This window comes from Trachemys scripta, chromosome 10 (assembly GCF_013100865.1).
Source record: "Trachemys scripta elegans isolate TJP31775 chromosome 10, CAS_Tse_1.0, whole genome shotgun sequence".
Classification (NCBI taxonomy): domain Eukaryota; kingdom Metazoa; phylum Chordata; order Testudines; family Emydidae; genus Trachemys; species Trachemys scripta.
In genome coordinates this window covers 23,964,225-23,991,574 of record NC_048307.1, presented here as the reverse complement: position 1 = coordinate 23,991,574, position 27,350 = coordinate 23,964,225, and the positions used below count along the sequence as shown (strand labels likewise).

Genomic DNA, 27,350 nt, shown 5'->3' with positions numbered 1-27,350 from the left:
TTGGCTAGAAAAAAACATTTTCTGGTAACATCTTTTGTATATGTACATTTTCTGCAACCTACAACTGGCAATAATTGAAGATGGTGATGATAAATTATTTATCTTTATGTAACATATTTAGACAAAAACAACTAAAAACTCAACAAAACATAACATACAGAATAGTTCATTACTGTATATTATAGAAAATAGATAAATCAAGTCACTGTCACTAGTAATATCATCCTGGCTGCAGACCGGAATAATTGCAGGGAAGTAAAGAAAAACATATGCCACATACACCAAACAAATTCTAAAAAGAATAATCAGATATAAAGGTGCAACTTGTAGGAAGTCAATATTATCATTGAAATGGATAGCTTGATGTTGTGGTGGGAATAAGGCATTTTAACAATAGGATTCTATTCAAAGGTTTTTGCAATCTATGTGAGGTACTATGAACTGTCAGATTACATTTATAGTACTAAATCTCTTCAGGATATTAGAACATAAGTAATCAAAGGAACAGTATGTTAACAATAAATATTTGACAAAGATTATACCTGAGAGTGAATACTATACAACAAATAGCACTATGACCGGGTAGCTAACTAATGCAAAAACATCATTACAATAATTTGCATTAGTATAATTCAGTATATAATATGCTTGCTAAATTACAAGACTATTATTCATAATAATTATGTAACAAAAAATGTGACAGAATGAGATGAATAGCTACATCTGCTCTCATTACGGTTCAAATAGGCACATTCCCCTTCAGAACACATTTCGATTGCAATCTATAATAGAGCACATGCTTTCTTTTTCTCTCAAACTCCAACAGGTGTGGTGAAGATGTACAAACTTGGAGTATCTCACTCATATCAAGAAATTAATACCAAGCAAATATATGGCCTGACATACACTTTTTGTAGGAAAACTAGCTGTTTCCTTTGTTCTAGTGGACTTCTCCAACTACTCTTAGGGAATATTTTATCTTAGTTTTAAGTCAGTATCTGTAAGCTACAAAATTTGATCAATTAAGCATGTCCGTTTAGTAACAACAGACAATGGCAGGAAACTACCACTAAAAACAAACCTTTCAAAATTAATGGGTCCTGCACATGCCTATCACAACATGTGGTATACCTTATCCAGTGCATCAAAAGTGCCCAGCAAGAATTATGTGGGTGACTCCAGCCAATCACAAAGCTCGCAAATGAACTCACAGAAAAATGATAAAGGACAAAACCCCATATCACCTGTGGATGAACACTTTCAACAAAGCGATCATTCCGTATCTGATCTTTCAATACTCATCCCCAGAGAAACCCTGCATGCACCTTCAGAAGGCAAGCCTGGGAACTTAAATTCATGATGTTAGACACCACATATCATAGACTCAACAGGCACACTGGTTTCATGGCTCATTACGACAATTTGTAACACACTTGCCAGCTAACCCTTATTGGCCCACTTCAAACTCCTATTGCATAACAATCTAACCCTTATTGCCCACTCTATTTCGATGGCCTCCTACAACATGCATTGACCCTTATGCTTAACTATCTGCCCCTACTTGTATTTAACTTATTCTGATTTCCTTCCCAAGACTGAAGAAGAGCTCTGTGTATAACTTATACCTTCCACCAACAGAAGTTGGTCCAATAAAAGATACTGCCTCACCCACCTTGTCTCACTGCAGAGGAGAGAAAATTCTTCTTCTAAAGAAAAAAGCATTTGTCATTCACATTGCATTGCAAAATATGACGCATGGCAGGATACAGAATACTGGAATCACTTTATATTTTTGAAGGTCTTCTTGCATGACACTTTTCTCTAGATCCCAGTTTCCTCAATTAATTTAAGATACAGCATGCTACAATTAGTACATATACATGTTAACGACAGGAAACATTAATTCTAGATATTCACTGATGCATTCCAAGGAAATTAGCTAAAAAGAACACCAATACAAAGAAGTGAAATTTCACTATAATAAAAACTATTTTAAAAAGCTACATGGTTCACTGAAAAGCAGAGATGCAATTCCGGACTTTAATTCTACTCTGAATACAGTTTTGTCCTGAACACATCTAGAAATACGTTGTGTTTACATTTTAACTAACATGATTTTAAACAGGACTTTGCAACTAAGGTAGCCAAAAAAGTGTGTTGCTACGTCTACTCTAGGTGTAAAGTCATGTTTAACATCATGTTAGAACATATTAGCCCCATGACAGAGTTGCCTATAAGAAGGTTCCATTGTATATTTCACATGGGGAATATGTAAGCAAATGGACATTTAGTTCCCAGTTATTTCAACCGTTCTAGTTAAAAGGTGTATGGTTTCCCCCATATTTTTTATTGAAAGTACCATTGTGTGGACTGAATTGTCAACAAAACTGCAGTTTCACTTCATCTACTGAGAAATTATACTCAGCACTGTATTACCTCAGTGATTTTTCAACATCATGGTAATTTGACAGCAAAAAGCTTTCTAAAATCTGAACCAATGTTCTGGTTTTCAGTTCTCAACAAAGATAGTGTTGCTTCGTTTGTAATGCTGTACATGCTACACTTCCTCTATTGACTATATGAAATGGGAGATTTTTTTTGCCAGATGGAACTCTCCATGGAGAACTTTGTTCTCTTATCTCAGACTGGGGATTCCTCCACCACAAGCCCCCCGTTTTCATGATATGCATGTCATACCTTGCACATCAAGGCTGACTCCTGCTTCTGCAAGCTAATCAATGTGCAAAATCAAGCCCTAGACCACATACAATAAATGCAGTGTTAATGCACAGTTGGAATTTTAATACATCTGGAAATGTGGAAGTGAAGGTTCCTACAGCAACATGAGATTTGGAACAGACTCAGCTATGTTGTACATACAATGTAATATTTTCTACAAATATTTTGATAAGCAGGAGTAAAGCAAAAATGTTTTACATTTCACTGATTTATTATGCATTTTTAAAAAGTCTTCTTTCTCTTTTTCCCCCCCCCTTGCCCTAGAAATATGAGAGATATCAAATGCTCACATCCCCTTCTGTGCAGGTGGACAGACATGAACAGAGATATCACACAAGGCTATAACCTGAACCGTACTACTCCCTCCCTCCAATCTAGGAGCAAGGGAGTGGTAAGTCTCACTCACAGCACCATTACTCTGAAGACAGGTTCTTCAGAAAGAGAAGGATTTGAGGATATTGTAGCTAATTTTAGAAAGGTAAAATAGCAAGCAGGAAAAATGTTTTTAACAAATCAGTCTATGTGTTTGCTTTTACACATTACAGAATAGTAACAAAGCACAACAATTGTTTTTATCCTGTGCTCACCTTTATATCTGGAATATATTCTTGTTTAAGTGTAATATGTTCCTGCTTTTGCTATTAAATGTTTGCCATAAAATAAGGTTTAGTATAGCATATGCAAAGTAGCTGAATTAATTTTTCTCTAGGAACTTAATTTTGCATTTGATATTTTTATCTATTTTTACTATACTTTGATATGTTTTTTGCATTTAATTTCCTTGGCTTCTTTTAAAAAAAACAGAGGATATGTGAGTCATGCTTAAAACGTTTGTATTTAAATGGCCCCAAAAGCCTTTGAAGTTCACATCTCTGTGAGGTCAATTGAATGGGAAAGGGCGATACCTCATTGAGGTGAACAGATGCTACTGTTTGGCCATGGAGCGATTTCAGCAGGGCTAGTTTAACAGGGCAGCAGCACATCACACTGTATTAGAGCTAGGGGTAGTGTTGCTTGCTCTTGCATTTTTATCCAGGTAGACCATTTCAATGAAGCACACACATTACACACTCTATGTAAACTGTCTTGCCTGAGAACAACAGTCCCTGTGCCCAGCAAGAATGGGAGGGAGAATACATACTTGTGGAGCTTCTTTAAGGTCTATCATAATATCTTGGTGGATGCCTAATTAACATTCCCAGAAGTGATTTTCAGCCTTATAACTATTATTCGTTCAACCAACCTTTTTCAAACTTGGTTGTGGACCACCCACTGCCCTCCGCCCCCCCTCCTCCAATTAATACTATTTATACACTAAGTGTAAGTTTCAAAGTTTGCATGTCTGAGTCATTTATAGAGGGAAAGTGATTCTTTTTTTATTTTTACAGTGAGAACATGTACCTTTTTTCAGCCTGTAACAACTCAGTTATGGCTGAATGGATTTTCTGCATATTTAAACCTTGCAGCTAAATCCAGCATAGGTATTTTTAGTCCCAAAAGAGAAATGTTATGGAAGTTATAATCAAGTAAAAACAGATGATTATACTATGAGCAAAGGGAAACTGAATCAAGGGGTTTCATATTAAAACTTGTACCTTCAGGAGAAAACTAGATAAAAGCACCTCACATTAAACAGAAGCAATTACTCTTCATTACTCACATTATAAAGTAACTATACTGCAATTTGTATGTACATTCGTTATACTACAAGGACTACTGGATTGTTGTACTATCAGTATTTTACATGAGTGACCCATATAATTAGAAACTAGGAGTTATAAAATCCCACTGAAACAGAACTGTGATACAACCTATTGAAACACTGCCAGTTGAAGTAATATTGTGCCCATCAGGAAACCAACAAAAGGAAGATGTTGGCTCTAACTTTAATAATGTATTTATACTGTTTGAAAGGTGTCAGACTTTCTGTCAAACTCCTACTAGAGCAAGAAGAGGGGAAACATTAGATAGATCTGTACAGCGTCATTCAAGTTTAAGTGTCCACACTGAGTTTGTTCCTGCTAGTGAAGGAAGCAACTGAGGTGTATGGTATGTGAAGGGAACTCTAGGAAGGCACATGGAACACTGTCTATCCATGCCAGAAGAAAGACAGGAGGCCATGGATGTGGTTTAATTAGGCCAAAACTTCATTCACTTATAATATGTGGGAGTACCCAGCAATAAATTGCACAGTGCCGGGAAGAGGGGGTCAGTTCCGCATGGTCCAGACATAGGAGACCCAAACCCCCTTCCTCAGCTCCCTTAAGAAGACCAGGAAAAGAACAGGGGTCAGCTCTGCACTGACAAGATTTAGGAGCCACAAACTCCCCTTACTAGCTCCCATAAGAGATGCTTTCCTTCAAAATTCTTTTCCAATCCAATTTACCCCATAGCCATATCCCTTCTCTACAGAGGACATGCACTGGATATCTGCCACAAGAAGGTGCCAGCAAAATGCTTGGCTGCCTCCCCCATCCCCACTAGGTCCCCTGATGTCCACAGATTCCCTCTTTTATTTTTAAACTAAGGTGAGCCATATTTGCATGCAGTGTCTGCTCCCAGACTGCCACAGAACCTATAAGGTTGCAGTGGGTACAGCAGAGATGATAAAAAGATTTACATAAACTGTTAGGCTAATACCGTCTCATGCCTCCAAGTTGAAATTCATGAATTCTCATACCTTGTCTGAAGCTGCACAATGGAACTATAATGCTTCAAAACATGCCTGGTTACACAGAGCCTGTACTCAGTCCTCCCCACTCTCATATGGTGGTCACTTGTTGAAATAGACCCAAGAATTTCTTTGAAGTCTGGAGAGTGTTCACATCCAGGAGTTTGGACATGACCCATCCCCTGGTCAGTTTCCTTAAGCAGTTACTAGTTCATTTTTCAAAACTCTATCAAACCACTTGCTTTGGGGTCCCTTAAGACAAATTCAACTATATAAAATGTATGATATTATGATACTATGAGGATCATTGGCTATGTTTTAAACCACTTTCCCCTTGAGCTGTCTCATACTAATACTGACCTCACAGTGTGTTGTTATCAAAGTGATTTTTCCACAGGTTAATATATAATTGGTAGAGTATTGCATATTTAAAAATAACATTTAAGATTTTAGTGATGGTTACTGAGCAGAATGTTCCTTACAACATTCAGATTTACAGGTTTAGTTCACACTGCAGGATTAAATAATTTAATTCATGTCAATGAATATAAAGAAATATGTCATGTGATATGGGAAACTCTCTCTGTAGGGGTATCACGTTTACTGAGGCTACAGTAACTCATTCTTGATCATACAAATTCAGCTTGGAAACTGATTCAACAACATTTAGGCAAACTGGAGCTCCAATCCTGCATTCTGTGTGTACCCTAGATGTGGATCTCATGGGACTTCATGGATTTCAATGGAAGCTTAGGTTTCCCAAGCAGTGCACGATCAAGCGTTAAGAATTTAAAATACACCTGTCATACCTCTGTTTATTTTTCCTAGGCCCTGATACAGCAAGCATTTTCTTAGTTCTAGGTTATGGCATCTTACTCACAATTAACTTGATTAATAATCCCACTCTTTTCAAATATGTGCATAAAGTTGACAGAATCTGGCCCTCAATAAATGCACTTTCAATGGGAATTTTTCACTTGACCAGAGCTAAAGAGTGAAGATTTGTAGGATCAGTCTCATAATATATTTATTTATGTTCTAGATCATCACACTGTACGGCATTAGCATTTATCAAAGAAAACAGAATTACTTACTAGCTACAGTGCATTTTGTTCCATGGAGCACATTCCTTGGGCATGGAGGTTTATGTGCACCAATTAGAGCTTAGCCCTCAGTATAATTATATGCATTCTAGATGCAGTCAAGATTCAGAACCTCAAGCCAAATTTTGAAAGGATTAAGATTAATACTTGAAAGGAATTTAACACAATGTGTTTTAATAAAAAATATTTTGCAACAAATATTGACCATTTATAACTTTACTGCCAGGCAGATTATTACTTATTAGTATTATTACTATTATTATTTTGACTGATAGGGAGAGCAGGGTATGACATTTTAATTAGCACTCAAAAAACTTTTAAAACATGAAATTATTCAAATTGATAAAAATGCCAAGGGGTTTCTAGATTGTGTTTGGATTTTTAAACACATCCAAATTTAGGAAAGATTGTGGAGTTCACTCACTCCTCCAATGTGAGCTCAGTTCAATTCGTGAACTCGGAAGAAATTGCAGTTTCCAATAAATTCTTTGATCCACATGGCATATCTTGACCAATATTCTGCTCTCCCAATGCATACAGAAATCGTAGTGATGACAAAATGATAGATTTGTGTCACCAATATCAATGGTAATATTGCCCATACAGAGAAAGCAGATTATCATAGTTGAGTATATTTGCTGCTGTAGGTCACAAAAGACAATTTTCTTATCTGAACTGAGTATAGAAAATGTTAGTGCCCACTCTTAGATCACCATATTAGGTGATTTCAGATTTGTTACGGTTTTGAAAGCTGGGAACCATGTATCATTGGGGTTTATTTGATAGGATATAATTTTAAAAGTCAGTTAGAACATGAGGAAATAAAGAGGCCTTGACTGAAAAAGTGTTTGTGAAATAGTATCTTAAAAAGGGAGGAAACTAAAACAAGCAAGACTATTGTACAATAAGGACCCAATTCTGAAGTTAATGGCAGTAGATTGTGGTTAAATGACAGAAAAATGTAGTCCTAGATGCTAAATTGCCATTTTAAATACTAAACTCCACTTTAAAAATATTTACACCCTATACATTGCCATGTGTGTTATCTATATGATAAGATTCCAGGAGTGTCACTCTGCGTGTCATTCTGAAGTTTAAAATGGCTGTTGAGTCATTCTGAAATGATAGGAACAGCTATAAATGTGTTTAGAATATCACCAATATCACCAATCTCTTTGTTTAGAAAAATCATCACTGAGTTTTGCGGTCTGCTACTGTCCAATTTTTAAATTCTCAGCCATTTTGACTTTGCAAATGACACCCAACAACAGCAAGGCATGTGTCTATGCCATGCCAACTGTCCAAGACCATTGTGATATCAGAAGTATACTCAGATCACTCCCCTTACTTTGCAGCTACTTTGCATACAATAATGTCATTGGTTATATGAGGGAGACTGCACAGATGGTGGATTACTTGGCATAATAGCCACACCCTTGCAACCACATGGGTTGTCAGCAACTAGTTCCACGTTAACAGGCGAGCCTTCAGGATGTAGTAGTACTAACATAATTATTAGAGCTGGTTGGGACATTTTAGACACAGTGTATTTTTGTCTAAAATATGCTGTTTCATCAAAGCGGAAATGTTTTGCAGAGATGTACTGATTTTGACAAGTTTTTGACAGGAAGGTTTCTGAGGTGGCTTCTCTAGTCACTTTTGATAAGGCAGACAGACACCCATGAATTGAAAATTTGACCTTTTTGATCCAAAAATAATCAGATGTTTTTAGACAATTCTATTTTGCAAAAATGTTTGTTGTCATTCCAATGCAAAACAAAAACAAATTTTGAAACCTCCAAAGCTGTTGCAAAATGGAACGGTGATCCAACAGCCAGATCTAATATCTATCATGAAAATACTGTGCACTTACAGACAGCCTTACATCCAAGGACTTCAAATAACTAATGAATGAAGATTCAACATTCCTAATAGACAGGTATCGCTATCCCTGTTTTACAGAAGGAAAAACTAATGCACAAGTGACCTACTTAAGGTCACTCAAGATTTCCAGACCAAAACCAGGAGTAGAACCCATAAGCCCAGATTCCCAGTTTTGTGTTTTAGCCACATGATCATCCTTCCTCTACCTTCAGGCAGTGGCATGCACATATGAAAGTATATGCTGCACGTACACAGCCTAATATATACATTCTGTTGAAATTGAACACATACCAGGTCCCCAATCTATTTTGAGGGGTTGCCTACATTTACAGTCAAAATAGCAATGTATTGACATCAACAAACCAGGAATTCAGAAGTGTTTCATGGGAGCGGGAGCTGCACTGAAATTCTCTCTTTGTGCCTTTCAGTACATTAACACGCAGACAAATGCTCACCTTTTCCCACTTCCGGTCCTTGTTCAGCACTATCACCACCAGCTTTGGGTGTGCCTGGTAGCCATCTTCTGTGAAGGACAAATCTTTACCTTCCCAAGTCACATTCATCATAAACCTAACAGGAAAAAAAAAAGTTCAGTGAAAAATGAATGAGCTGGCCAACAGTTAATGAGCAAGCTAATTCAATCATCAGAACAATACTGATGAAATACACACACATTAAATCCCATCACTGCTGTGAAAATCCTAGGTCTGCAGCTGGAGTCTCTGGGGCATTCCTTGAAGGGAAGAGAAAGCAAAGTACAATATACACTTGACTTGCACTGCAGAGGAAGGCGGTTATTTCCCCCTTGTTACTGGATTTACTTTCCATCAATTTATCATAATTTGGTTGAAGGTAGGTGAACAATAAAATGCATTATGGATATGATGTGACCTCTTAATGCACAGGAGGAGTGTAGATGAAAACCATCCAGTTCAACGTAATTCAAATAAGTTCATACAGCTTTGTTATTAGATATTGTTTAGGCCAAGAAACAAACTGTTTATTTGATTTTACATTTAACATTTGCTCATGCTTCTATATTTTGTATCCTTAGCTGTGACTTCATTGTGGTTTAATTAAACCTGTTACCAGAGAGGAACTATATGCTCCAACTGTATTAATACTGATGTTATCATTAATCATATTTTATATTTGCTTATAATGAAATATGCAAAAAATGTGACTCACCCATTTTATCTCCATTTACATCAATAAAAAGAATACAATAGGGGAATGCTACCACCTTTCTGTTATACAGATCAATTGGAATGTCAGATCATGCTAACAAACATTTTAAAGCAACTTAATATCATACCTTACTATGGCCTTGAAACCTGACCTGAACCCAATGGCCTCCGATAGGGTAGGCTCTCATCACCTCCTACAGTGGCTTTGTGCCCTGCTCCTGCTCACCACCACCATCTTGTTGCACTGTGTGCACTGCGGAGTGAGTGTCCTGATATGTCACAGTGAGGTGATGGTGGCCGGCAGGAGTGGGTCATGCAGCCACTGTCACCCTTACCCCACAGGAAGGAGGCAACCAGAGATGGATTGTGGGCATGAGGAGCAGAAAGTCCCCACCAGGTGAAGCCCCAAGGATGAGGTGGAAGTGGTGCTGATACATGCTCCAGAAGGAGCATTGGGTCTGAAAAGGACTTAACACTCTCAGGTTGGGTTCAAAGTCAGCTGTTCCCAGGTCAGTCTCGGGTCTGGGTAGAGCTTTAAAATTAGGCCCAAACAGACCTCTATAGCTTACCCCATCTCCTACTTTCTCTCTTTCCAATATCCTCTCCCTCTCCTTCATTATCAACTATTCCCTTTGCATTTCTCTGTGTTAAAACACATTTTGTTTGAATGGGCCAAGGTTCCTAAGCAATCCAAGTAACTCTGCATGACTGTCCTGTCATCATCATCATCATCTACCAATCTTTGTTTCATCCATATATTTTATCAGCAGTGAGTTTATAGTTGCTTCTAGATCGTTAATGAATATGTTGAATACCATCAAGCCTAGTACCAATCTCTGTGGTGAGCCACTAGAAACACCCCATTCAGGGATTAGTCCCCACTGAGAACTATTTTTGACATCTGTCAGTTAGCCAATTCTTAGCCCATTTAACATATGCTCTATTGATATCATAGTACTAATTTCTTTATCAGAGTGTTGTGCAGTATTAACCAAAATGCCTTACAAAAGTCTTAAGTATTTTACATCTATGAAGTTACCTTTATCAATCAAACTTGCAGTCCCACCAAAGAGTGAGAGCAGGTTTATTTCACAACACCAATTTTCTGCAAAACCATGTTGACTGGCATTAATTATATCCCTGTTCATTAATTCTTAATCAATTGACTCCCACATCAGCTTTTCCACTATTTTGCTTGGATTGATGGCAGGCTAAGTAGCCTATAGTTACCTGTGTCATCTTGCTTGCCCTTTTTGAACACTGGCACAACATTAGCGCTCTTCCAGTCTTTGGAAATTTTCCCCTTAATCCAAGATCTATTAAAGTTGAACATCAGCAGTCCAGAGATCTCCTCGGACAACTCTTTTAGGACTGTTGGGTACAAGTTATCTGGGCCTGTTGATTCAAAAGTGTTTATGACTAGTAGAGATTCTCTCTAACATCTTCCTTAACTACTAATGGATTGTAAAATACTTAATTATTTTCATATTATTCTTAAGAGAGTAATTTATTGACCGCTTCTGCCTTTTCTGCATCATCATTAACTATTTTACCATCTCCATCTAGTAGTGGGCCTTATAACCATCGCTAGGATTTCTTTTTTCCTAATGTGCTTAAACTTCTCCTTATTGTCCTTAGCCCTTCCAGACATGGATTTTTCTCTCATATCCTTAGCTTCCCATATCAATTCTCTGCATTTTATAGCAGTCAATATAAATCAGATGTTATTTATTTCCTCTTTCTCTATTTGTTATATATTGCTTTTTATTTCTAATTGCTGCCTTCATTTCAGTACTGAATTAGGAAAGCCTTTTAGACAAAGTTGTCCCTTTTTCTTCATTGTGGAACCATAGCTTTCTAGCCATCTAATAAGCTCTTCTTCAAGAGCTCTATATTTTCAATCACAATTTTTCTCTAAATGTTTCTGCCCAGTAAATTTTGCTCAGTTTTCCTCTGCTTTAAGAAATTAGCCCTTTTGAAGCACATACATTACAAACCTCTAGTGAAGAGCTAATGTACAGAAATTCTGATTGTTAAGCCCTCAATTACAACTTCAATACAAGTAAAATCTCTGTTTCCCCATTCTTATATGTGCAGATCCCCAGCAACAGTAGAAATTGTATGTTTCTGCTGTGTAAAAACAGCAAGATTAAAACAGTGCGTGCCTCAGGTGATCAGCACACTCTTCTCACCCACAGCACATCTCATGCAGAAGGGAAGACTGAATTGTGCCAGATGTTTTGGCTCTGAAAAGAGGCAGGGATCTTTGGAGCAGCTACCATACCTTCCTGAGTGTTTGGAGAGCAGCTAATACAATGGGGCCTTAACCCTGCCTGGAGCCTTTGGACAGTACCATAATGCAAACAAACAAACAAACAATCTGGCCCTGAGATTGGAGATGCACTGTACTCCCACAGCACAACCTGTGGGGAGGACTGTCACACCACCTAAATCAGTATGAATCCTCCAAAACATAACATAGCAAAGCTGACAGTTAGTTAGACGTATCTGCCTTTGTAACAAATCTATGATAATATATTTTCATAACATACTATACAGGTTATGATCTGAGCTATATTTTAATCCATTCAAAGGATGTGCAACCATACATTGCCCCCTTTTTGATAAACTACTAAATGCTGAATAATGGGACCAAGACTTACTATTGTTATAAGACAACAACATACATCTGCTCAGTTTCACACTATAGCATTGCCATTTGATATTAGCCCCTCTCCTGGATAGTAATTTACATGCTTGCAGTATTATTCATCTAGGTCTCATCTATTAAAAATGTTTTAGGGACCTTTTCTCCAAATTCTCTATATAAAAATCAACTTCCAAACCATACAAGAGGACAAGTATATTACTCTCTTATGCAATAATGGAAATAGTATATGTCATAACTTTTCCTATCCTGTATGGGCTTGGGTCAGATCCTTATCCCTACACCAGCCTGGGTAAGCCACGTAAACTGGGCTGGAGCAGCACAAAGGGGAACTAAAAGCCCTGGTTCTAGATGGAGTATTCCTCAACTCCTAGCAGGCCTGACAAACTCACTACACATTTCTGTCATAGTATTTATCTATAAAGAATGTTGTCATGCATATGAAATGAAATCCAGTGATACACTGGTCATTAATATCATTGTGAGATATATGTAGAGATTATACCTAAAAAGTTATGTGTATATACTGAAAATATATCCCAAGAATCACAAAAAGGCATCCTTTAAAAATTGGAAGTCAAATCCTAGTGTGGAAAATAGAAAGGAGCATAACCTCTGGCAAGTCAAGTGTAAAAATATAAATATGCAAATGTAAAAAGGATTTGAAGAGCAACTAGTGAAAGAAACAAACTAACCACAAATTTTTATTTTAGTGCATCAGAAGCAGGATGCCTGCCAAATAATCAGTGGGGTCACTGGACAATGAAGGTGCTAAAGGAGGACTCAAAGAAGACCAGGCTGTTGGGGAGAAGCTCAATACATTCTTTGCATCAGTCTTCACTGAAGATGATGTGAGGGAGATTCCCATACCTGAACAATTCTTTTTAGATGACAAATCTGAGGAACTGTCCCAGATAGAGGTATCAGTAGACAAGGTTTTGGAACAAATTGACAAATTAAACAGTAATAAGTCACCAGGACCAGATGGTATTCACCCAAGAGTTCTGCAGGAACTCAAATATGAAGTTGCAGAATTGCTAACTGTAGTATGTAACCTATTACTTAAATCAGCTTCTGTACCAGATGACTGGAGGATAGCTAATGTAATGACAATTTTTCAAAAAGACTCTAGGGTGATCCTGAAAATTACAGGCCTGTAAATCTAACTTTAGTACCAGGCACACTGGTTGAAACTATAGTAAAGATCAGAATTATGAGACTCATAGATGAACACAATACATTGGGGAAGAATCAACATGCCTTTTGTAAAAGAAAATCATGCCTCTCCAATCTATTAGAATTCTTTGAGGATGTCAACAAACACGGGGACAAGGATGATCCAGTTGACACAATGTACTTGGACTTTCAGAAAGCCTTTGACAAGGTACCCACTCCTGCAAGGGGTAAATACAGATGGTGACCAGCCAGAGGCCCGAGTCATGAAGAGGATGCTGCGGTACTTGGACTGAGGTGGGTCTGCAGTTGGAGAAGATGACAGGTGAGGCACCACCAGGAGAGGGGAAGCAACTGGCAGAGCTAATCCCGGTGATAGCCAGAAGGAGGAGCTACTGTGGCGAGCAGACCCCATCACAGCATCCCATCATCTGTTTGAACTCAATGCTAATAAAAAACAGGGACATGTGAAGGCAACAGACACCAGAGAATAAACACTGTGAGGGTTACTAACCCTGGGGACAAAAACAATGGTTTTTGGGGGAACATAGACTCTAAGAAGCATGTTATACCTTTTGATTTACGTGTATCCTATTCTTATTCTCCTTGCTCATTATCTATTACACCTTAATCTTTTTAATAAAGATATTTGTTTTCACTGTAAAAAGATTACAGTGCTATGTTATAAAAGACCTGATCCTGAGTTGTTCTAGTTAATCTGTGCGTACATTGTCTCTTTGGGGACAGTGTACTTGGTAATTACTGTGAGTGTCTACTGACAAGGGCTGGATATTGAAAGGAACTCAGGGGTGTACTTGCCACCAGTCTGCATGGAGACAGCAAGGTCTCCAGAGAGCTGGAAGTCAGTGTTTGTGGGGAAGCTGCTGTTGGTTTCAGGGAGCTGAAGCACAGAACACCTAGACAAGATGGATTCATGCTAAGGGTAGGTAGTGGCAAGATACCTTACGACCTGGAGTACCCCTGGGGGGTGTCACATTGTACTTTCAACAAGAGGTCAAGCACCTGCTAACTCTTGTGAAAGCTACACCTAGCCTTCACTAGGACTTGACCTTGTGTTAGCTAACTTTTGTTAGCTACTTTTGTTGGCACAAGTGCTGTCTTTCTAAAATTTTAGAATGAAGGTAATGTAGCCAATCCTCACATGGGGAGCTCATTCTCTTATTTCTCAATCATCCTCCAGGATATATAATTTCTGATGGATCTTTCACTGATACTTTTAGGATAGGTTTGCATTGGAGCTGGAGGTGTAATTTCCACCATGTACACACACACACACATCCTGTTTGAGCTAGTGCACTAAAAATAGCACTGTAGCCGTGGCTGCATGGGCAGTGGCTTGCTGCCCTGAAGTACAAACCAGTCTGAAACACTAGGTATGTATTTAGGGTGCTTGCTGGTTTTATACCTTCAGCTCTGGTGTAGACATACCCTTAGGTTATCTGATTGTAGTCCCTTTAGTTCATCCTATCTGTCTGATGCAGGGATCGGCAACCTTTGGCACATTGACCCTGGTGGGCCGGGCTGGTTTGTTTACTTGCTGCATCTGCAGGTTTGGCTGATTGCAGTTCCCACTGGCTGCGGTTCTTCGTCCCAGACCAATGGGGGCTGCGAAAAGTGGTGCAGGCCGTGGGATGTGCTGATTGATAAGAGTCACCTGGGGCTTCAAACATAACCGTATATTGTGAAACTCCTTGAGGAAAGTTGGGTATACCTCCTCTATAACAGGGGCAGGCATCATTCCCATCCCATCAAAGTGTATTGATGCTTCCTCCTTCTACATAATCTCTAAGATTATTAGGACTGAAACCAGGTACCCTGCAATCATCCAGGTTCGTATGTAGGCCAAACAACTGGAAAGGAAAGCAGACAAGCTGCAACATCAGGATTCCACAAAAGACATTTAAGCTACATGTAGTATCATCAGAATAATGATAACAACCTAAACCACCACTTTAGCCCCTCCAGCGGCTTCAATGTGTGTTAAGCAGGTTTGACAAAAGTATGACCCAGTGAAACTGCACAGAGAAAGTTCTCAGGGCAGATGAGCAGTCACTCAACACCACTCTGGGGTCCCTCAAAGGAAAAAGAGTATAAAAAGGGTGATTCCATTTATCAATGACGGAACCCACAGACAATTTATTAAACTTCAGGCTGATTCCTCTGTATCTGTTAACTTTGAACTGATCTTTGTCCATCTCAAGGAGGTCAGACAATAAGGCCAGCACAATTTTTAAAGCATTTAAAGCATATGGAGACCTGAACCTAAGACTGAATGGAATGAGAAGATTTGATGATTCAAGATATTGCCAAACATTCATCACCACAGCCATCTCATCAACCTTGCCAAAGAAGTTCAGGGTAAAGATCTGGAAACAGTAAGCCACACTGTCAAAATAATGAGATTTCCTGAGCAAAGGCCAAGGATGGGATTTTCCAAAGTGTCTGAGTAACACTGGAGCACAGGTCTCATTGAAAATAAATAAACCTTGCGCTCCTATGTCACTCAGACACTTTGGAAAATCCCACCATAAATGAATATTTAGACACTGACATCCCACTTTGCCTAAGGGAGGCACTAACAATGGATCAATCCATCTTGGCTAGATTTGACCATTTCTTAATCACATTTAAGTGAAATTAGCCTTTGTGAAAGATACCAAATTCACACCCCTGGAGACTGAAGTCACGTATTAACCCACAGAAGACACACAGTATGAGCAGTGGGGCTCACACTGCTTTGTTCCTGATGAAAGTGTCAGAACTGGCTTCTCAGGAAAGCTCTGAGTTGATTACTGCACAAGAGGTTGATCTGTTACTCAACGTGGTGTTCTTTCAAGGTGGAACTCACCTCACTGTTAAAAGAGGTGGTTTCTGACACTTCAGTGTTTCAATCTTTTTAATATTTCATCCCCAACTGGCCAAACGTTATACCCAAAGCATTGGGAGAAGCACTTCAAAAGGGAATAGAATAAAAATAAACCTGTTGGGTGCCACTTATGAGGAATGTTTGAAGAGCACCAGCCCAGGAAAGTGATTTATGGAAAAAATATTCTAGCTCTTTCCAGTCAGACAACAGGAGACAGGGCACTAGCCTAAATTCAAGGTAGTGCAGAAACAGACACACTACAACCTACCTACATTACAGGTTGATAGTTTCAGCATCCCTCACTGGCTTCAGTGTCCCCCCGCTGCTGGTAGCACAAATGCTGGTAAGAGACTGCAGCCAGGCTACCTTGGACTGTAATAATATCCAATCCCCGGTGTTATGCCTGGTCAGTGCCTGGATGGGAGACCACCAAAAGCAAAGTGTTGCAGGAAAGGTTAGTTCAATAGTCGCTGCTCTTCTGTCAAGTCTCACAGAATCACATCCGATTCCCCATATTGTGTTAAAGGTCACTCTGCTCCAGGATGTGCCATCTTTCAGATGAAATTCAAGGTTGTGAATGCCTGGGAGATTGCTATGGACCCTATCACACTTTTCACAAGAGGTGAACTATTAGCCCCAGAATCACAATTTGAGTAGTTTCATTCTGCTTTCCTAAGTTTACCCCAAATTTTCAGTTACATAAGGTCACTCTTTATGAACTGAACTTTTGTGTAAACATGCACTAGGGAACTTTCAGTGTGCACCAGCAGGGTCTACACGGGCCAGTTAGTGAACTACACATTTGTGTGCTATAGAATTCACACCTCACTGGTGTGCATTACTGTACCATGAAGATAAGTCCTCAGTCTTTTAATTGGGCAGCCATTAAAAGTATCTCTGAGCTGGATCCTGGTTCTATTGAAGTTAGTAGGAGTTTTGCCATTGATTTTTGATAGTAACAGGAATGGGTTCATTGTATGTAACTGTATTGTGTCTTCCAATATTTGTGACATAATATACATTTCTATGTGAATGAATGGCCAAATGCCACTCGAAGGGACACCATATAATGCCTTTAATAAATAAGTTCAGGAGGCTAAGGTATGATTTTTGCTTTCGGGATTGGAATAGCTGAGACAATAGTGTACTTCATTCCCGAGGAAGGTGAAAGCATCTCATCTCTCTCGATAGTGAGCCTTGTGGAAATGGTGCCTGCTAGCCTCAAACTATGAATTTCAAAACTTCTGTCTTTAAGAGTCTTCTTATTGTAATTACAAGAGAAATTTGCTTTCAGCTGTAGTTCAGAAAAGCAATACGGACATCTAGTGGCCAGTTGAGTTAATGACAGATTAGGCTTCTCATCCTTGCCAAAAGAATACACAGGGCCATGAATCCATGACAAGAACCATAATATAATTCCAGTTCTGCCTTATAATGAAATGTGAGTATGAGCGATGAATGACAGGTCACAGTGAGGAAGATGGTTACAGTCTAATCCAACAATTTGCAGTTCTGTTTGGTTTCCAGTTGCCCTAAAACTGACATTTGGAAATTCCTATTGCCTTCTTGCCAACATTAATTTTAACAGCCTGAGCTGTTTTAAAGAGGTAGCACTGATCCCAAAGGGCTCAAGAAGAAAACTGAATCTCAGAATAATACTCAGAGCATAATATGAATAGGGATTCTGAAACTCATGTAACATCTAACTCCAAAATAAATCATTGGCCTGGGAAGAACTAGTTTAACAGGCAAGGGGTGAAAGTTATTACTAAAACAAGATATATCATTGCTAAATTAAATGTGAGCACTAATAGAATTCAATGATGATTAGGAAATAGAATACATGTTCAAAGAGATGACGAGTCCTTGGGATTCCTTGCTACCTGAACTTCAGCCACTAATTTCTCATCTCTCCGCCAACAAACTGATAAACTCAATAAACGTCTCAGGTGCCATCATCTGGGATCATCATTTTTCATCTGCAGTCTTCCTCACTACCTAGCACTGCAATTCCAAAACAACTGCAGGCAATGCATAGAAAGCGAGAAAGGGTGGAGGCTCAAAGAAATACGGATTGCATCAAAATCTTTTTTCTTGGAAAAGAAGGAATTTCTAGATTTCAAAGTTGATCACATCTTGCAGGAAACATGATGTTTGCCAATATTTCAGTTTCCTCCAACTAATATGAATCAGCCACTTTAATAATCAAGGAAGACAGCCTGTTTTGGCTTGGCATTCACCCAGTACTGAAGCTTATAAAACTTGGACCTACTCCCACTTTTTATCTTTGTTTCTTCATTTCACTGAATCCATGAATTATTGAGCTTCCTTAATGTGGTTTTATGTGAGACTTTTGTAATTCTGGAAATACTTATCAACAGGTACACCAGAAATATACATTATCTGAGGTAAGCAATTAAAGAAGCAATTAAAAAGAAAGCTAATGAACCTCAGGGAACTGTACCTGGCATACTATATAAACTGCACAGGGTATCATGAAAAACTCCAATGACCTGACTCGTTTACTTTTAATTACTCTTCCCTTTTGTATTTAACTTGATCTGTTTTAAGTTCTGATGCATTTTTAGACTGTAGCTCTTAAATACACACAACTGTATACTTTTGAATTTTTTTTTTAATTTTTAAGGTCTTACAATATGGACCTTTCTCTTTTCTTTCTAATTTCAAATTCTTCCGAGTGGTAAACAGGAAGTGTTCCCCTGGGTACATCTCGTCTGTAACATCCTGGTTCTGAGGGAGTTGTAGAATTCCAGGCCTGGGGCCAGCACAGGATGAATCCATTTTGGGAACAATGTGCTCAGTGGCTGTGAAAAAAGAGTGGCAAGCCAACTATCTACGCCTCCTGCCAGCTGCTCCTTAAAGTGTTAGTTGCATCAGCTCTGGAGAACTCATGTTACCCAGGATTGTATGAAAGCATAAGCATAGGACAGGATAAATAAGCTGAGGGGAACTGGACAAAACTTGAATAGGATGGTTCAGCATTCTAGCCTGCAATTTCAGTCATTGCAAGCTAGCAATATTGCAGCATAACTCAGACTCGGACTTTAAGGCCAGAAGGGACCATCATGATCATCTAGTCTAACTTCCTGCACATTGCAGGCCACAGAACCTCACCCATCCATTCCTGTAATAGACCCCAACTTCTGGCTGAGTTACTGAAGTCCTCAAATCATGGTTTAAATGCTTCAAGTTACAGAGAATCCACCATTTACACTACTTTAAACCTGCAGATGACTTATACCCCATGCTGCCGAGGAAGGTGAAAAAAAAAACAGAGTTTCTGTCAATCTGGCCCAGGGAAAATTCCTTCACAACCCCACATTAGTTAGACCCTGAGCATGTGGGCAAGACCCAGCAACCAGACACCTGGGAAAGAATTCTCTGTAGTAACTCAGAGCTCTCCCCATCTAGTGTGCCATCACCGGCCATTGGAAATATTTGCTGCTATCAGTCACAAACTTTGGAAATTCAATAGATTGTAGTTAGCCAACATTATTATCCATAATTCATGCTTTGCAAAAAATAGTGAATATTTTTTACATTAATTTTCTGCTATTTGGGGTAACTTTTCATCTCCAAACATAGCTTTTCTGTGAAATCAGATTAAATATCTTCTTTTACATACCAAAAAGCAAGAATGTGCCAAATTTTAAATATTGCATTTCAATGCCAGCTTCGGATGTATTTGTGCCAAATTCTGGGGAAAAGAGGCACATATTTAAGTTGCAAAAAGTGGCAATTCCTCCATAAAATGGGCCTACTTTTAAATTCCTAAAGAACCTTTTGTTGTGACTCTTCCATACTCTCTGGCATCTACATTGGCCTAATTTGGCACAGAAAAGTGTTGTTTACATTTTGAGTAATTATAAAAACACACTACCTCTAGTAGTCAGCCAGCACCCAGGATATGCCACTATCCAGTGAGCTCCTAGTTCGATGAGTGTCATCACATGTGTCATAACTATAAAGGGAAGGGTAACAGCTGTCCTGTGTACAGTACTATAAAATCCCTCCTGGCCAGAGACTCCAAAATCCTTTTACCTGTAAAGGGTTAAGAAGCTCAGGTAACCTGGCTGATACCTGACCCAAAGGACCAATAAGGGGACAAGATACTTTCAAATCTTGGGGGGGAGGGAAGGTTTTTGTTTGTGCTCTTTGTTTGGGAGTTCGTTCGCTCTTGGGACTGAGAGGGACCAGCCATCAATCCAGGTTCTCCACATCTTTCTAAACAAGTCTCTCATATTTCAAACTTATAAGTAAACAGCCAGGCAAGGCATGTTAGTTTTACTTTGTTTTCTCAACTTGTAAATGTACCTTTTACTAGAGTGTTTATCTCTGTTTGCTGTACTTTGAACCTGAGGCTAGAGGAGGGTCCTCTGAGCTCTTTAAGTTTGATTACCCTGTAAAGTTATTTTCCATACTGATTTTACAGAGATGATTTTTACCTTTTTTTCTTTAATTAAAAGCCTTCTTTTTAAGAACCTGATTGATTTTTCCTTGTTTTAAGATCCAAAGGGTTTGGATCTTGATCCACCAGGAGTGGGTGGGAGGAAGAGGGGGATGGTTAATTTCTCCTTGCTTTAAGATCCAAGGGGTTTGGATCTGTATTCACCAGGGAATTGGTGAAGAGTTTCTCAAGGCTTCCCAGGGAAGGGAATCCACTTGGGAATGGTGGCAGCGGACCAGATCTAAACTGGTAGTTAAGCTTAGAAGTTTTCAAGCAGGCCCCCACATTTGTACCCTAAGGTTCAGAGTGGGGAAGCAGCCTTGACAACATGCAACTCCTGTTGGGCTGGTGGAATATAAGACTTCTTCCACCAGTTCAGTTCCAGCTGATTAACAGCACTCTTCAGAGAGCATTGGGGACAACTAGAGTGTGTGCATTAATCAAAGATGCTAATATAGCTTGCAGTGTTTAAAATAGGCTCTTCAGTAGTGAGTTACACTTGCCACACAATGATTCACCAATCAGATCAGTTAATTACTATGCCATGGTTGCGAATCAGGAGCCATCATCCATGCAAAAACAAACTAGAGAAAGTTAAGAACTATTTGATCATCTAATCCATCCGCTGCCATCAGGGAATGGTTCACTGCAGTGTATTTCTCAGGCATTTGTTCAGTTTAGAACTAATTTTTTTCAGATCACCTAGGGTACCCTGAAAGTGGGTTGTTTAAAATTAAGTTGGTAGGACTGGCAGCCTGGCACTCATTTGAGGGCCTTCATCTATGCAACTAGCATTTTCTGAAGATCTGCCAGAGGCCAGATTTGATTATCTTCAGTCACACCTTAAGGCTCACAGCCTCATAAATGCTTTTAATTAATGAACCATCACTGCAGAAGAATAGTAGTTTCACTTGAGGTTTGGATTCCTTTTTAAAAAAATCCATTATAAGACACGGTGATGAATGCTGCCTTATAAAAGTAATGGGATAGTATATCATAGGTGATAGGAAAGAATTTACGTAAGGAACTGTCATTCAAAAGGGCTAATTATAGCCATTAAAAATGGCAACTTGTTCAGGCATTGGACTTGCCAAAAAATAAGACACTAAACAGAAGGTATCAAGTATGCTGTCCATCTGTGTAATTGTAAATATAGATCGTAATTACTGAATCTTAAACTATAGTCTGGTACCAAACACAGAGGGTAACATTAATTCCTGGTATAATCAATGGAAATGAAATGGGTCCAATTCAACTGTCAAGGGAACCTCAGAAATGAAATAAGAAGCATTAGCAAGAAATTCTAGGATTATCAGGAGAAAAAGGAGTGAATTATTTCTTGTACTGACTGAAAATAAAAGTATACCCAAATATGCTTTTATCTTTCCATATTGATTTAGGACTGCACAGCAAGTGTGCTACTAGTGACAAAACATTTTGCTCCAGACATAATCCGTTAAGTAATGAAACATTCTCAATCATGTAGTAAACTGTGTTATGTTTATTTATCCCAATTTTTGACAGAACTTAATGAAATAAGCAAATCTTCAGTAAACTGGCTGTCAAGAGATCTGTTGCCGCATACAAGCATTACACAGACTTGTTAGATTATTCATCAAACCATTGTGTCCATGTAAAATTAGGATGGACTCAGATTCAAAAAGGAACTAATCTGGCATTGCTGGAAGCTGGAATCAAAGTACTGAACGAAATGAATTAATATCAGGGCTTGTTATATAAAAAGCCTTTCCCATGTAAGGAATGCATTGCTTTCACAGATAGGATGCAGGTTGGCAACATCGATTCGTCAGAGACGAGAGTGAAATCAGGGAATGAAGGTGGGGAGAGGATCCTATTGAAGACTAAGTTCCACTTGATTTTAAATTTCCAAATAAGTCGTTAGGTTGGTTTGTTTTTGTAAGCCACACTATACAAACTAAATTAATCAAAACAGGAAAATAGACAGATATTTGTCAGTGTTTTGTTGTTTAGTTTATTGAATAAGGCCTCAAAGTTCATTCAAAATGGCTCCACTTCACCATGTACGTGCCTAATCTTACTACTGACTTCAACTGGACTATTTACAGGAATAAGGGCTACTTGTATGACCAGGGTTTGAGGAAGAGCTCTGTGTGGCTTGAAGGCTTGCCTCTCTCACTAACAGAAGTTGGCCCACTAAAAGATATTACCTCGCATGCCTCATCTCTCTAAGGGTTTGTAGGATCAGGTGCTGTATTTCTAAGCACTGCTTTTCTCCAGCACAATGCCCTCTGCACCGCCTGAGCTCTGCATTGAAGCTGGATGAAGTAGAGTACAAGAATGACCACTCGTACTAGGCTTTAAACCAGCCCCCATACAAGCTAGTGATGCGGCATGAGGACAGGACAGGGGCAGGGCATAGAATCTGCATTTATATTGTGCAAGGAGTAAACAGTGGCTGTGGACACTGCTCCAGACCCACAGATTGGGATCAGAGGGGGATTCACTACCTACCTAGCATAACCACGTAGTCACTGTAGCTGTAAGTAGGTTCATGCATTTCACCCGCACTTAGGCCTGGTCCACACTAACCCCCCACTTCAAACTAAGATACGCAACTTCAGCTACGTGAATAACGTCGCTGAAGTCGAAGTACCTTAGTTCGAACTTACCGCGGGTCCAGACGCAGCAGGCAGGCTCCCCCATCGACCCCGCGTACTCCTCTCGCGGAGCAGGAGTACTGGCGTCGACGGCGAGCACTTCCGGGATCAATCCCAGAAGATCGATTGCTTACCGCCGGACCCGGAGGTAAGTATAGACCTACCCTCAGTAGTGTATCTATAGACGCACCTCCAAACCTCTTTGATATTCAAGAGTGAGGACAAAGAACAGCAATTATGCCATGCTCATCAAGGTACACATCAGAGCTGGTTGAAAAATGGGTAATATTTTGCAAAAAAAATTGTTCCTGATTTTTGTTACAAAACTTTATACATTTTTACCCTATTAGAAACACTCCAATGGCATGTATATAAAACACACACACACACACACACTTTTTCTATTTCATGGGAGGGCAGAATTTCTTATGGTGATCAGCAGGGTTTCTTGGGAGAGGGAGTTTTTGTTCAGACATCGTGTTAATACACTGCTAGCTCTAACTGTATTGTTATGTTAGTGACCATATTGTGTGTAATGGTATATCTGCCATGGGAGATTATGGGTGTAATGTAAGTGAGGAGGGAGCATGCCAACAGATCGGCCATTCTGTTTTTCTCAACTGCAGATTGTTACCTATGCTCCTAAATTTAATGCTACTCAAGGTAAACCTCTAGACCTGAAGCTATATATTAAGTTGAAAAATATGTATGTTTAAACTAGTCACTCTGAATTTTCCTTTAAATCTTTTCTATATGGTGATGTACTCTAGGGGAAAGCCGATATCTTCCCACATGTATTAGAAATGGACATCGATCAGCTTATCCCAATAAATTCAAGCAAACCAGCATTTTTCCTGTGTCTAAAAAAGCCAATAACAACATCTTAGAGTTGCAGTGAAGGGGGAGACAGACTGTGTGTGCTCAAGAGAGATAAAATGCCTTCAGCCAGTGCATTGCTCACAGGAGTCAAGGGGTGAAAAATTGAGAGTTTTTGCTTTGTAATAGATTTCACTTCAAAACAGATTTTTTTTTAAAAAATCCAGAGCTTAAAGTCATCATCTAGATGCAAAAAGTAGTGTGTAAAATGTTACCTATCTTCATTTACAAACAAACTAGGTATAATGAAATGGGTTTAGAATACAATGCTAGGTTTCAAGCTGAATTTGACAGTGATGATAAAAGTGAGGGTCTAAAAGCCTCTTTTTTCTGCTTCTTTCCTGAGCCTTTTTTCATTTAGCATCAGGTATTACCCCCTGTAGAGGTTTTTTTAAGATACAGTACTCTCCACTGAGTTCTCAGCTTCAGCGTTTGCAAGCTGTATCATGTGTGTAATTCACTGTTCTGGTGAGACATTCAATACAGAGCTATAAGGCATGATTTAGTGGCCCTTAAGCCCTTCAATTATTTACAATAATTTTAGCCTTTCCCCCAAGAATGTTCATCCATACTCCTTGTTTAAATCCGTTCTTTAATATTGGTTTCATTTAAATTTTAGTTTAAAATAGAACAAGTCAGCATGAGCTGCGTCCTGAAAGCCCTGAGTGCTAATCCCAGCTCAGCCACTGATTTGCTGTGTAGCCTTGGGCAAGGCACTTAAATGGGTAACCTCCATTTTACTGATGGGAAAAGTGAAGCACATTCAACTTATCTGCTGCACCACGGTGCTAAGAGAGTTAATGTTTCCAAAGCACTATGGAAGTGCTAAGCATTTGTATATATTGATTCTGGCATTATACAGTAAATATTAATTGAGTACTCCAGAAGAATTATTTTTAATACAAAAATAACTAATTACAGTAACTACGTCAAGCAATTACTTATTATTGTGACATGTCTTCTATAAATGGTAAATAGGACCCTCCCCACTCCCATTATATTCTGAAGTTTGAAAGAGAATGAATTATCTTCCATACAGGAAAACTTATGCTCATGTTATAGGTAGAAATGAATGCTTCAAACAGGAAAGTGGCTTTATTCACCATAATATATTACAGCTCCATCCATCAGTAATTTGCAGGTGCATTATGCATTACATACTGTAGGATATCATGTTACAGCCTAATTGCATTGCGGAGACACACACATTCCCCTTGTAGTCATACAGATTTAATGGCAGCACATGATCACACAGTGGAGGAATGCTGAATAGCCAGTTCAGCTCCAAAGCAGTGAGTGACTGAACAGGGGAAAATGTTTCAAAACAGATCCAAGCTTTAATGCAGACTTCCACCTTGAACAGTGGTTTTTGAATACAAGATCTTCCAAAAGTGAAAGGGTCTAACTTTGAAGGGTAGTCAAGATTCAACATTCATGGAATTTGGGGTGCAGAGTTAACGCTGAATTTATCATTTCAGCGTAAACTCTAATATTAAAGTGTGTGATTTAGCAAGCACAGTGTCAGTAGTTTTGGCGGATTTTTTTAAAATGTTGACATATACTTAATATAAGAAGAAATCAAGAGCAATAAAAACTTGGTATAGAGATTATAGTGAATCTGACATTGATTCAGATTTGTTCTGTCTTAGAATAAATGATTTTGGAAACATATTGCCAGTCGCTATGTTGCAAGAGGTTGTCACCACATAGTTTTCTGTGAGTTCCTCCTTTCCCTCCTCCTCTCTTCCTCCCCCCCCCCCAGCCTCCTTGCATGGAGGGGAAATTCACAGATTTTTCCGCAGCAATTCTGGTTGTTTTACACAGTTCTTTCAGAGGCTCAGGGTGGGATAGAGGAAGCCTACCACAACGCCTCACCAGGGCCACACGAATTATGGAATGTGGATATGAAGCAAGAAAAGCTCTACATGATAAAGTATTTGGCATTTAGCAGAAACTGCCGGCGATGATGTCTGCATATACGGCAGCAGCACCAAAGTGGAGTCATTTTGAAAGGAAAAGCAGCTATTCCTGGATGCCATAATTTTACACATAAATTCTTAATATAAATACACACGCCTATTCTGCACATACATACCCCACACTATAAAAAGCTACTATATGAAAGCACAACTCAATCTCCTTTTCTCAACCCCACCTCCCCATCCCCCCCAAATTTAATTACATTCTCTATCTGAAGCAGCACAGATTCTGCAAGCAAAGTTAAAACCAGTTGACCATTAAAATAGCATTGGAAAGTCATGCTAATTCAGTCAGTCTCCCACAACACAGTTTTATAAACACACTGCTATAGATGTTTTAGAAGTGAATTCTAACATGTTTCTGTGGTGGCCATCTATTAGGGGCCTTAGAAGACCTTGAAAAGCACATTTCCCTATTTCTGATAAATTCGCTCATTGACAACGGTCAGCCCTTTCACCTTTAGGAGACTGGAGTTTTACATACCTTTAAGGATTCTTCTGCTTTCTACCATAAAAGGGCAAATATACACAATTTTTTGTTTTAAACAAGTCAGTGTTGCCATCAATCCCCTCTGTCTTGCTCTAAATTTAGATAGTAACTATTCACCACACTGTTTAGAATTAACCTTCTATATCCAACATGCAGGCACTATGAATCTACTGCTTTGGGTCAGGATACTCCAGACTTAGTAGAGTTAGGTTTCTGTTCTTTGCTGATCTGTTCACCCAGTGCTATATTAATTTGAAATTAGTGTCTTTGCAATACTGGACCAGCATATGTTTTCTGACCCACAGCCAAAACAACGCAGAGCTCTGGGCTACAGATGCTGTAGCAAGCGACGAAAGTGAATGAAAGTGGACATAAAGAAAAGCTGTTTTCCACATCTGGAGGTTTACACATGCACCCTGTGTGACGTTGCACACCATATGTTTTATGGAAATATGCTTATGAGTGTGAATATGATGTAACTAGAATATGCTTTATGCAAAAGCTCTCTTGCAAGGTATCATAACAGAGGTTATAACCTACTGAATATATTCCTCCTATTTGTATGCATGTATCATTCTTGTATTTG

At 38.9% G+C, this 27,350-nt stretch overlaps 1 protein-coding gene across 1 annotated transcript in view; it reads right to left on the bottom strand.

Moving 5' to 3' along the window:
• Positions 1-27,350, bottom strand: part of GRIN2A (glutamate ionotropic receptor NMDA type subunit 2A) — a 302,724-nt gene that overhangs the window by 112,735 nt on the left and 162,639 nt on the right. The window contains exon 4 of the mRNA XM_034784000.1: positions 8,853-8,967. Within this exon, the coding sequence (XP_034639891.1) occupies positions 8,853-8,967 (115 nt within the window). The remainder of the gene's footprint in view (positions 1-8,852; positions 8,968-27,350) is intronic.